At 46.9% G+C, this 12,162-nt stretch overlaps 1 protein-coding gene across 4 annotated transcripts in view; it reads right to left on the bottom strand.

Moving 5' to 3' along the window:
* Positions 1 to 12,162, bottom strand: part of cacna1ba (calcium channel, voltage-dependent, N type, alpha 1B subunit, a) — a 98,991-nt gene that overhangs the window by 6,589 nt on the left and 80,240 nt on the right. For 2 of the 4 annotated variants that reach the window (XM_035530142.1, XM_035530143.1), the window contains 17 exons: positions 11,269 to 11,470; positions 9,839 to 10,003; positions 9,571 to 9,681; positions 9,340 to 9,423; positions 8,608 to 8,613; positions 7,743 to 7,859; positions 7,579 to 7,644; positions 7,383 to 7,474; positions 5,823 to 5,973; positions 5,365 to 5,492; positions 3,918 to 4,014; positions 2,235 to 2,340; positions 1,402 to 1,509; positions 1,048 to 1,175; positions 573 to 712; positions 240 to 375; positions 1 to 91 (listed from right to left, as the gene is read on the bottom strand). The exon at positions 1 to 91 is cut by the window's left edge and continues 20 nt beyond it. In XM_035530142.1, the coding sequence (XP_035386035.1) occupies positions 1 to 91; positions 240 to 375; positions 573 to 712; positions 1,048 to 1,175; positions 1,402 to 1,509; positions 2,235 to 2,340; positions 3,918 to 4,014; positions 5,365 to 5,492; positions 5,823 to 5,973; positions 7,383 to 7,474; positions 7,579 to 7,644; positions 7,743 to 7,859; positions 8,608 to 8,613; positions 9,340 to 9,423; positions 9,571 to 9,681; positions 9,839 to 10,003; positions 11,269 to 11,470 (1,928 nt within the window). Of the gene's footprint in view, positions 92 to 239; positions 376 to 572; positions 713 to 1,047; positions 1,176 to 1,401; positions 1,510 to 2,234; positions 2,341 to 3,917; positions 4,015 to 4,905; positions 5,003 to 5,364; positions 5,493 to 5,822; positions 5,974 to 7,382; positions 7,475 to 7,578; positions 7,645 to 7,742; positions 7,860 to 8,607; positions 8,614 to 9,339; positions 9,424 to 9,570; positions 9,682 to 9,838; positions 10,004 to 11,268; positions 11,471 to 12,162 lie in introns of all 4 variants that reach the window. The other 2 variants (XM_035530144.1, XM_035530145.1) reach the window with 2 other exon arrangements.

The following is a 12,162-nucleotide window of genomic DNA, read 5'->3' as shown; positions in this document are numbered from 1 at the left end:
TGGGCATGGACACAGCACGACCTTGCCCCTCCAAAGCAACAGGGGGCGCTGTGATGGCACTGTTCTCCATCTTCCTCATCTCCACTGAAACCTGCCACGCACAAACATGTGCACACATGAGTGCACACACACACACACACACACACACACACACACACACAATCTGTCACACCTTCAACACAAATATACACATAATTTGACAAAACAGATTGTATAGCAGACCTTTTAAGACCGAATACCTGGGTGGCGTTTGCGTTCGAGATGTCCTCTGATTGGCCTCTTGATATCGGTCGCCTCTTTGACCTGCGGACCTCTTTGGCTTTTTCTGACACCCATGACGAGGAGCCTTTGATGGTATTATCATGGCTAGATTTCCTTCATAACACAAGTCAACAACATATACAAGTGTGTATAACACAGACAAGACCAAATCCAAGAATAAGATATAAGCTTTGTACATAGTTTAGTATATAGCGATGTATGTATGCAAGTATATCTATGGTGCACTGTTTGTGGTTTGTAAGTGTAGTCTCTGTGTGTGTGTGTGTGTGTGTGCACAGATCAGGGCCTACAGTGTGTGCCCGTTGTTGAGTGTAGCAGAGTTGGGTCGAGCAAGCAGCAGGGTGTCTGACGGATGCTCCAAGCGGCTCCTGCTGAGATCCTGCATGGGCGACAGAGGCAGGACAGGCTCCAGGAGAGCTGCCACGTTATTCTACACAGAGCCAAGAGAGGACACATGAGCTCTACTACACACCAGCTTGGCATCGTGCAGAATCGTCAAGAGATACACACCAGGACCTTCAGTGCATTTGGAGTTAACCTTTCAAAATCCAGGTTTATTATTCGATTACTGTGCAGGCGTGGCATTATGTGATATTATACACCCAAGTGAATATAAATATGGAGTTAAACATAATGGAGAAAACAAGATACCCGTCTGTACACATGTATACGCAGACAATGTGAACATACGTTGATATTAGCAGTCACGTGTAGATGTAATTGTTTGTGTGTGTGCGTGTGCGCGTGTGTGTGTGTTCATGTAACCTGGGGACCAGGTCCTGTCTGCTGCTCTTTGGACTGTTGTTGCATCTGCAGTCTCTTGGCCCTGTTCTGCTTATAGTAGTCAAAGATCATGAGAGCAGCATACACCTTCCCCACCGTCAGTTCATTGGCTGCAAGAGAGAGCAATACATCACTGGTCAAGTTTATGCCTTCATTCTGGTTCATCAATAATAATGAGATTCCAACTACTTCCATGATAAACTCTGCAACTGAAGGAGCCAAGGATCTTATTCTTATCACTAGATGGCAGTAGAGTCACAGCATGCTGGTCTAGGCTCAAGTCCATTAGATCTGGTGTCAATTGAAGGCAACTCTACATGCTAATGTTACGCTTACGTTTGTGGGGCGTCACCAGCAGGTCCATGGTCTTCTGGGACAGACTGGGCCAGACAGTGGCCAGCTCCTTCTTCAGCTCAGCATCGCACAGGCGCTGGGCCACCATTCCTGCAGAACACAGGGACAGACCGGGAGTTTAACAGGTCAGAGAGTCACACCAAACGCAGTCCAAGGAAAAAATGGGTGACTCTTGTCAGAAATACCCTGTCATGTCCCACAAAGGATTGATGACCGTTTGCTTGGGAAGTGATGGGTAACTAAACTAGCCACAAGTCCATGTTACATCAAGTGAAATTAATGCTGTTCTATTAAGTAATATATTCTTTGCTGGGCTTTGGAATTTCAGTGCCCTGTCAGAAAATGCATCATTTGTGGATCCTCAAACAAAATTCAAGCTGACCCACAAACAAACGCTTGTCAAGCTACATTTTGTATTTTGTGCGGATGAGCAAATCCAGTGTTCCCGGGGAAACAGAGAAAAGGCAGTGAAGCTTCAGAAAGCCTTCAGGCACCCCATTGCTGGCACGCGCACACACACACACACACACACACACACACACACACACACACACACACACACACACACCCCTCTAATGAGTCCTGATGGGATTTGCAGCACCCTACCCACTACCAACCCTCAACAAAGGGGACAAAGTGAAGCTGAATGTCTGCATGACTCTACCACAGTTAACATTCAACAGCACATTTGCACGCATGTTCACAATCACCATATTCTTAATAATCACAGCTCAGTGACCCACTAGCTGGAAAGAGTTGCTGTTTGGAAGGATACTCCAGCAGACGGCGCAGGCCAGGGAAGGCTTGTGACTGACCTGAGGCCAGCTTGATCTCCAGCGCAGTGCGGATCAGGGCCATAAGCGTGGAGGTGAAGTGCACTGTGTTGTCATCAGCGATTGGCATGTTCATCTTCACCAGCCGCTGGGGGGAGTCAGGACGACTGTTAGAGACACACTCGTACCCTGCCGCGGCTAAGACCAAAATGCAGAACCAGCCAGACCAGCAAGACGCCTCCGGCCAAAACCATCTGTGTGCTCCTGAGTGTTTTGTTTTTTTTTTTTGCTGGCTCACTATGTTGTGGGTTAAATTGCAGCTCGTGGCCCGCATGCCTCACGTCTCTAGGTGGCGCAACTCTCAGTTTGGAAGCACACAAAATGTTTTGTCCAAAATGACAGAATACGAGGACGAAGACATAACAGGATTCTACAGTCACATTCACTTCTATAGGCTACAGTCTGCAACCAAAGAGCATCAGTGAAAGATCGACACTGACAAAAGAGAAGCGTGTACACATAACCAAAAGGTCACAGGAGCTCTACTCTGCCATTGACACCCAGCGCACAGGTGCATGCAGGTCCCATCTAAACTGTGCATATGTGTTTATTGTGACTTTTGAGTGCCTTTTAAGACAAGCAGCAGATCTGGAGCACTGGTCGAATTGATTGGGTGTGCAATCTCTGCGGGGTCATGGAGGTTGAGCTCCCCTGAACTAAAAGAGCACACATCCACTTGCGGTAGCGGTGCGAAGAGCAGAAAGGAAATGGATAAACCAAAGGAATAGACAACCAAGAATGGAGCAGAGTCAGAATGAAGAAAGTAGAGAGGGGGGGGGCTGTCACACACAACCGTCTCCCTCCTCCCGCACAGCAGGGTGGGGAAGAGGATGCAAAATAAGAGGGAGAGAGAGAGAGAAGAGGATGTGTCAGATGAGAGAGTGGGAGCGCAAGCGAGAAGGGAGAGACAGAGGAAAAGGCAGAGGGAGGGAGAAACAGAGAGCGTAAAGCTCTCACGGTTCAGTGACTCAGGCAACACACATACATACATATGCACTGCTCCACAGCAAAGAAGAGGATGAGAGGTAGGAGGTGTCAGGGCCACACTCTGCTCTAGGGTTAAAGGTTAATAATGTACAGCAAGATCTCCACGCTAAATCTGGGGCCACTTAAAAAAAAGGACCATATCTACAAAATATATAATGCCTGGAATGAATCAGCCAACTACCGTCCAACACCAGTAAGGCCCATCTTTGTCAGGCATGGTTTAATGCTTTTTAGAAAACATCTGATGTATAACGTGAAGCGAACTATTGTTCAGAATTATTCTGCCCGATCTATTTATATGGTGCACAAACAATGCAGTATAAGGGTATACTTGAATAAATGTGAAAGGTGACTGTTTTGAAAGCAAAATATTTCCAATTCACAGATTGACCGTCATTGCTAATTAAACCCTGTTTCAAAGAAGATATTCAACTGAATATACGCAATTAATGAAGTGTGTTATACTGCAATAATTCTGGAAGGGGGGGGGGGGGCACAGTGGTCTAAGAAAAGCGAGGGAGAGGAGGAGGGGCCACACGAGAAAGGTCAAATAGCGGGCAAAACGAAAAACAAGGAAACAAGGGGCGGGAAAACACTGCCGAGCACAGAGATTGGCTGAAAGATAAACCAATGGGAAGACAGGGCGAGCAGAGGGGGGTCGGGTGAAGTCGGGGCTACCTTGTAGGCGATTCGTGGTGGACATTTCTTTCCCAAACCTAAAGGTGGGGACATGTGGAGCAGCGTCTCATACATATCGCGGTACTTGATACGGCCACTTCACAGTGTTGAGGAAAGTGAAAGAAAGCCCAAAATAAAAGACAAGGATGGGGAGTTAGAGAGACGGAAAGGAGGACAAACGGGAGGAAATGAAGTTTAGGGAAAACAGGACAAAATGAAAAAAGAAAACAAAACAAACCAAAAAACAAACAAACAAACAAACAAACAAAAAAAAAAACAGAAATCTGCGTTATTTAGATTTCCAAGAGTGTCATGGACAGGGATGCCATCCTTGCCCAGGGCAGGGTCAAAGATGGATCCTAGAGGTCAGAGGTCACAGGGGAGAGGAGTTGATCCCTGATGGGACAGATGAAATGGAGCAGAGTGAGGTGCACATATGGTGGATGGTGACAGAATGGCTGCATTGTTTGGACGATGTCTACTTCTGCATGCTGAGAGACATCACTTGGGGTTTCCTCTTTTAGTGCTTAGAAACAAAGGTTTCAACGCCAGCAGTCTGTCAGTGACCATCCACTTCCAATCTGCTTAGAACTGGCCACTTAGCACACTGGGTTTCACTGAAACATCACTGGATTTTTTGGAGTTTAGCATAATTCAGTATGATTCATGTATCACATTTGTCATATTAGACAATAGAAGTATTTTTATTACATATTCTTTATAAGTTCAATAGTAAAGTACATAAGCGATGTGCATAATGAAATACTGTATGCTGCAGTTTGGTTCGAGTTTGGCTTGTTGCTGATCATTTTCGTGACTTTGAAAGCTTTGTTTCCCATTCAGCAACATTACCCATAAGCGAGTCAAGTCTTGAAGGGCAAGGCCTAGTGTATAGGCAAGTCATTTAGTGCACAGCCATTCAGTTTGGGTCTGTGGGCCATGGTGCACAGAGCCCACGAGAGTGGAGGAAGTTTCTGGGGTTGCAAACCTTGTAGGCTACCCTATTAGGGCAGTTCTTTCCTAAGCCAAGGGGGGGTGAGATAATTCGCAACAAATTGTACATATCCTTATAGGAAATCCGTCCGCTGTGAAGAAAACAAGCAAGACATGACACAGGTGTAAGGAAGAGTTGGAGAGGACATCAGTACAGGCAGAGGGCTGACTTGGACACAGACAGGCACATGTGCTCCCATAAGCCTTCCTGTGGCTTGTGCATGTGCAGGTCTCCTAGATACTCAGAGGCAACAGTTCCTTCAAACATTATCTACAGAAGAGACACAGCTAGGGAAAACATTTCTCACAAGAACCTGTACGGTTTAACCTGAGGTCCCCTGAGGCTGTCTGGCCCACATGGATGTAATCTCAGTACAGCTGATGCGCCACGTTACTAGGCATGTCACGAAAACGGGTCTCCATCTGTGAGGGGTGCTCGAGGATTGGAACGTACCATGCGGCAGGGTCATACTCGGCCCACACACGGATGAACTCATCCAGGTGGTGGGGGCCCAGGATGGAGGAGTCTCGTGTCAGGTACTCAAAGTTATCCATGATCACAGCCACAAACAGATTGAGCATCTGTGGAATGGAGAGAGAGAGGAGAAGATCATAGACACCCGCCAGTGAGATCGTAATGTAAATCACTATAAGAGACTCTGCACTGTGTGAAAAGGTCACGTTTACAGCTGTTTTAGGGAAGAAAGGCCATTTTTGGTTAAAACTCATGCTTGCAACTGTTATCATTCCAGTGTTCTCAAGAGAGAGTTAAAGAAATGTCTTTTGAGAAAAGAATACCAAGTTCAGGGTGAAATGTTTCATGCCAGAGATTTTTCTCATATTTTTGGTTCATAAATAATGCATAATAAGGCTAGCTGAGTGTGACCCTAGCCTGACCTCTGTAGCACTGACCAGGAAGGAGCAGAGGAAGATGAAAGAGACGAAGTAGAAGTAGGCGAAATCGCTGCCACACTCCATTCCCAGAATGCCCGAAAGCTTGTCGCACGACTGATGGCTGAGGCAAGACAGCATGATCTCATGCCAGGCCTCCCCCGTGGCACTCCTGAGCAGACACACACACACACACACACACACACACAATCATGCACGCGTTGGAACATGCACAACGTGGAGCTACACTGCCGTTTAGAATCAGTGTGCTTAGGGAGACAGACTACGGGAAAGCCAACAGAAACAGGTGAGGATCCGTGGGACTGTGGAGGAGAAAAGCTGACATGAGCTGGCTGTCTCTGCCAACAGATGAAGGAGTTTGGACTGTGCTAAGCCAGTGGCAGCCGTTAGCGTAACGCCGGGGCCCCTTCACCTGGCATTCAGCCGGGGGTTGACGAGGAAGATGTGGGTTCATTAACGTCTGAAAATCCGAAGGCTTAGCTCTTCTGGTCCTCTAGGTGGCATCTAGGGGCATCTTACTGGGGCAGGACAGAGGGAAAGCGCGAGAGGGGGAGGGATGGAAAGACATCCAGATGGAAAGAGAACCGGGTGGTAGGGAGAGCCGTACTTAACGCAGCTTGGCTGAAGCTTGTCGTAGACATGTCAGAGGTGGGTATAGATCAAAATTTGTGCGGAGGCCAATGCACAAATGCGAGCTCTCGCGCATACACCTCCAGGCGCATGCGGGAACACTGCATCACAGTGGTAATGTTCTAATCAGGGGCCACATGGAGGCCAACACTGGGGGCACACAAACAACCTCCTGACTGTGCAACCAATTAACAGCTCCCCGAGAGCCTCCACAGAAGAGAGAGAGAGAGAGAGAGAGAGAGAGAGAGAGAGAGAGAGAGAGAGAGACAGAAGAAGAATGTGAGAAAGTGAGAGATCAAGTAAGAGAGAGCATGCGAAAGAGATGGGGGAGAGAGAGCGTCAGAGTAAGAGAAAGACAGAGACAGACAGAAGAGACAGAGAGAGAGTAGCAGAGTGAAAGAGAAACATTGCACCCCTTTCCCGGGGGCGAAGCAGTCGCGCACCCCATTAGCAACCATCACCAACAACTACGCTTTCCTGCAAATTCTGGCAGAGCTTGTGACACAGTAACAAACCCAGATGTCCCTGCAGTGGCTCTGTCTTAGTGCAAAGCATTAGAGCAAAAAATGAAGAAAAAACAGCCCTCCAGAGAACAGATGGATTGTGGTAAGACACGAGGACAATATTCAGTTCGGGGCTCATTACTCAGTTCCTCTGGCAGGGTACGCAGTGGCCATGGGGGACAGTGAAATGTCATTTTAATTTTAGTGTAGGTTTAAGAGTGTACACTAGCACACAGCCTTTTCGCCTGCGAGGGTTTAAATGTACGAAGCAAAAGGATATGGAGCATAATTCAGACTCCTTCAAATTATGCAAAAACGACTGGTGCGGTAAACGAGCGCATCACGGATTGACTGCAGTCCAGTGGGTTAGACCTCGTGTAAGCATTGCGTGTGCCGCGTCGCACAGGAGCTGGAGGTGCACCGTCACCTGAAGAGCAGCATGAGGGCTTGCAGGAAAGTGCGGAAGTTGTTGTGATGGTTGATGGCCGTGTCCTCGTTCAGCTCGATGTTTCCGAAGACCTGCACAGACAGGGCAGCGGCAAATGCAGATGATACTGCAGACAAACCGCACGAAGGCTGCGAGTATCCGCTTTTTTCTTATCCGCGTTTATGGGTGCACTGACCTGCATTCCAATAATGGCGTAAATGAAGAAGAGCATGGCGATGAGGAGGCAGACATAGGGCAGGGCCTGCAGAGAGAGGCAACACTGCTGTGGGCTGCTGTTTCGAGCGTTGGTCCAGGGGGGCTCGCCCTGGGGGGCGGGCGTGTGTGTGTGAGCAGGCCTACCTTGAAGGACTGCACGAAGGTCCAGAGCAGGATTCGGATGGTGTAGCCTTGACGCAGCAGCTTGATGAGACGGGCCGCCCGGAAGAGTCGGAGAAAGCTCAGGTTCAACAGGCGATCCTGGAGCAGCACACGCAGACACACGCACACACACACACACACACACACACACACACACACACATCTTTGTGTTAATATCTTCATCTGGACAGAGACCTACTACACAGCAATGTTGTCTTTCACAGCAAAGTTTCTATTTGTGTCTGGCTGGACTTAAACAAAATCGGTGGTCAATTTAACAAGGATTTTGTAGTGTTTAACCAACCACAAAGCCCCTAGACTAATATCTTATTGGCAGTGATATTATAAGGATCAAAGCTGATTTCCATCTCTCCTTCTGGAGAGCCACATCAAAGTTCTGTCTGTTGTTAACCGGTATCATGCACAGAGTGTTCAGATACATCAGTGTCACACTGCAATGAAAAAATATTGAGCAATGAAGAAACCATGTTGTTTGCTCATCTGGGAATCACAGAAATACAATGCAGACAGAAATAAGGCGTATAAAATTAGGTATAATCTGACAACATCAACATATAATCTGTGGTGATGCGCAACAGTGATATAATAAAATATTTTTTAACAAAATGTCCATCACTCCTTAAAGGCAAGATCGGTTTTTACACTAAACTGGTAATTATATGGTATAATTATATGGTAGATGTCCCTGTTAAAACAAAGGCACTTTATTTCCACTTGTGCCCAGGGCCTGCTGGAAAAAAACACTTGACACATAAACGACAGAGAACAGATTCATTTTCAGAAGGTGAAATGAGTGTTCAAAGGGACAAGAAGACGTGCCACTCACCGTCGTCTAGAAATGACGTGCATATTTTATGGCCGCCAACATGGAGTTAGGACAACGAACAAACAGAAAACCAAGCAGGTACATAGAAAGCACAAGAGATAGAGAGAGAGAGAGAGAGAGAGAGAGAGAGAGAGAGAGAGAGAGAGAGAGAGAGAGAGAGAGAGAGAGAGAAAGGGAGAGAAGTCCAAAAGAAATGAAAGACAGCATGAGCAGCTGTCATGTACAGAGAAAATTACACTACAAACATTAACATTAGTAACAGTATTTGACAATGATATGTGGACTAGGACATACAGTTCCATTTAGTACATCTGCTTAATGCATATGTCCAGTATAGAATGTATTATACATAAAACTCTGAAATGGGCAGAAAATATAAACCTAACACATTAAATGCAACTAAACTAAACGTTCCTATAGGTTATGTACAGTATTTATGTTTGGTCTGGCTATTTTTGGCTCTTATTATAATATTGTATTGATGGCTTTGCGCTACACTGTCCCAGCTTCAAGATGAGCTGTTTACAGACCAACTTTTTACTCCCTCGCTCCATCCTTCCCTCCTTTCACCCCTCCCTTGCTCGCTTCCTGCCTTTTCCTCTCTCTCTCTCTCTCTCTCTCTCTCCCTCTCCTCTCGCTCCCTCCCTCCCTCCCCTGCTGAGATGTCCTCCCTGGGCCATATTTACTCATGTTAATGGAGAGCATGCTGGACACTGGTTCCCTTTTACTCACGTTGATCTCGGTGACCAGGATATCAGTAATGCTCCCCAGCACCGTGACAAAGTCAAACACGTTCCAGGCATCCTTCAGGTAATTCTGGAGAGCAGGGGATTAGCGAAATCACTCACACGCCTGCCAGGAAGACGGCCCGTTCAACACTCGCCTAAAATGCCTAATTGCGTTTCTAGCACCGGAGGGCCTGGACAAACAGGAATGCTGTGGGCCAGGGAGGAGGGAGCTCACCAAAGGGCCAAAAGCGATGATCTTGAGAATGCACTCCAGCGAGAAAAGGGCAGTGAAGACTATGTTGAGATACTTCAGCATGGCTTCGTAAAAATCCGGCGCGCCATAGAACTATCGGGCGAGAATTAAATCAATATTTCACTTAGTTCCAAAGATTTCAGGATGCACTTCAGCATAGTAAAATGAGTTCTTTTTTTTTTTTTTTTTAAAGAGGACAAAAAACAGTAAATAAACATGGAAAACAGACGGAGAAGAGGTGGATGCCGACCTTCATCATGAGGACCACAGTGTTGAGAGCAATCATGATCATGATGGAGTACTCGAACGGAGGCGAGACCACGAATTTCCACATCCTGTACTGGAAGGACTGCTGGTTCTGGGGCATGTAGCGCGTCAGAGGCTTGGCGTTGATGGCAAAGTCGATACAGGCTCTCTGAGGGAGGGCCAGCGAGAAGAACATGGAAAGCAGTTACGAGGTGGTCGGCACCGCCAGTGCTGATACAGCCACGGTCCTTCAGCGTTAGCTAAATACGACCGTCATGCACGTGACCTCTGAGCATCTGTGGGTGGAGGGACGATTCATTCTGGAGCCGCGCTTGTTCTCGAGAAGCCAAAAGTGGTTAAGAAACCAAACCAGCAGAAGATGGATAAAAATGGCCATATAAAGTGGTTTATTCTTGAATAACCTGTTCCCTTACCGACAAAGACAGGCCAGAATCACTACTGAACTCGACTGAAACTTCACTTAGGGATGTGGGCCTGAAGTGATGCTGGAGTAAATCCACCAGTAGCGCATAAGAAGGGATATATGGAGGATAATTTTTAAAATAACTTGTCCTCTGCATACTTTTAACACAGGATAGAAATTAAGGAATAAACACTGGGCCAGAAAATATAGTTTTTATGCAATTCATTCTTTTTGTTGTTCCTGAGGTTTGGGTATGTGCTGTAGGGAGTGAGACGTGCTGGGCTAGTGTATGAACACACAAGACGGTCTAAGGCTGTGCTCCTATAGCCCAGCTGGCCATGTCTCCAAGGCGACGGCAGAGATGTCCAACGCGTGCTTTTCTGCTAGACTGAGCATGCCCGTGTGTGTGTGTGTGTGTGTGTGTGTGTGTGTGTGTGTGGTACAGGCAGATGAATCAATCAAGTCTCACAATTGAATCAATTTCAGTGTTTCTCTGGACATCTGTAGCTGTTGCCATGGTCATATTCCATTGTAAGCTGACGGACAGCTCAGCATCATCTCCGCATTGTGCCTGTGCTTGAGTGTGTGTGTGTTTGCGCATGTGGGTGTATGTATGTGATTCACGTCTAACCGATGCCTCTACAGGAGACTTCAACATAGCTTCATTCCTGGCTAACACGCTAGGGACACGGGATCGAAGGATTTGCTTCGATCTTCTATATGGACACGTTTGACCTCAAGCAGTAAAATCCAACCAAAACACACAGCTGCTTTTCACTGTTTCATCAAAACATCTTGCTGGGTTGATCTATTCTAACTCCGTAACAGCAGTGTTACTGACAGAAACAGCATACATTCAGCAGTATTGGTCTCATGCACAAATCCAAATCCGATGTCATCTCTGAGGAAGTAGGGTGTGCCTTAATCATTTTAACCAAACACACCAGGGCCAACAAAAACCCCCATTTCAAATAATCCCATTCCTCTGGCCTCGTGCGGGTGGGCCCTACCTCATTCTTCTCGAGGCTGCACTCAGACAGAGCTTTGTCACCCTGCTCCTGGAACGTGATGATGATCAAGGCCACAAAAATGTTGACGAAGAAGAAGGGAAAGACTACAAAGTAGACCACATAGAAGATGGACATCTCGATCCGGTAGCCAGGGCTCGGCCCCTGGTCCTCGAAGGTGGCGTCCACGGAGTGCTTCAGGACCCTGGCAGAAGGACAAGCACTCAGTGTAAAACCCGCAGGATTACAGATTACAGACTACATCCATCAAGAAACCAGTCCTATCTTTGATATGTAGTCTACATAATATGTAGTCTGCTTCAGAACCATACAAGCACTTCGTGCTAGCTGGCCATGGGATTGCAGATTACAGATTACAAGAGACTAGCCATTTTTACCCATTATTATGTACTGCCTTGATGTGGGATGTTTAATGCACTACATTTTTACATTAGCATTATAGGATGCAGCACTACTACAGTAATAAAAATACAGTAAAAAATGAAGAAAAACTGGCCCCTCTCGGTTCTGAGGAACAGACTATATTTAATTGACTATTTAACCTAACCTAAAATGGACAAGTTTATCATTTTCTGCACAGCATGCATCAGGGTATGATATAACAACATGGGCTTTAGACTGGAGGAACTGCACTGGTGATCATTTCAAGGACCTCTTCAACAGGACCTCTCCTACCAAAGACATATAAATCCCACATAATGAGGGGACACCTGTGGCCGTTTACCCAGGGGCCTGGAGGGAGAAACGCCGCCCCTACTACCTGGTCATGGCCAGCGGGCTTCTCGGGCTAACCCCCCACCCTCCCACCACCCTTAGAGAGCAGGGTTTAGCTCCCTGCACAGACTCTGGAAAGGGCAACACTTCAAACTGACATGG

Source organism: Electrophorus electricus, chromosome 9, assembly GCF_013358815.1.
Source record: "Electrophorus electricus isolate fEleEle1 chromosome 9, fEleEle1.pri, whole genome shotgun sequence".
NCBI lineage: Eukaryota > Metazoa > Chordata > Actinopteri > Gymnotiformes > Gymnotidae > Electrophorus > Electrophorus electricus.
The sequence above is the reverse complement of the archived record's forward strand: the minus strand, read 5'-3'. Positions and strand labels throughout refer to the sequence as shown.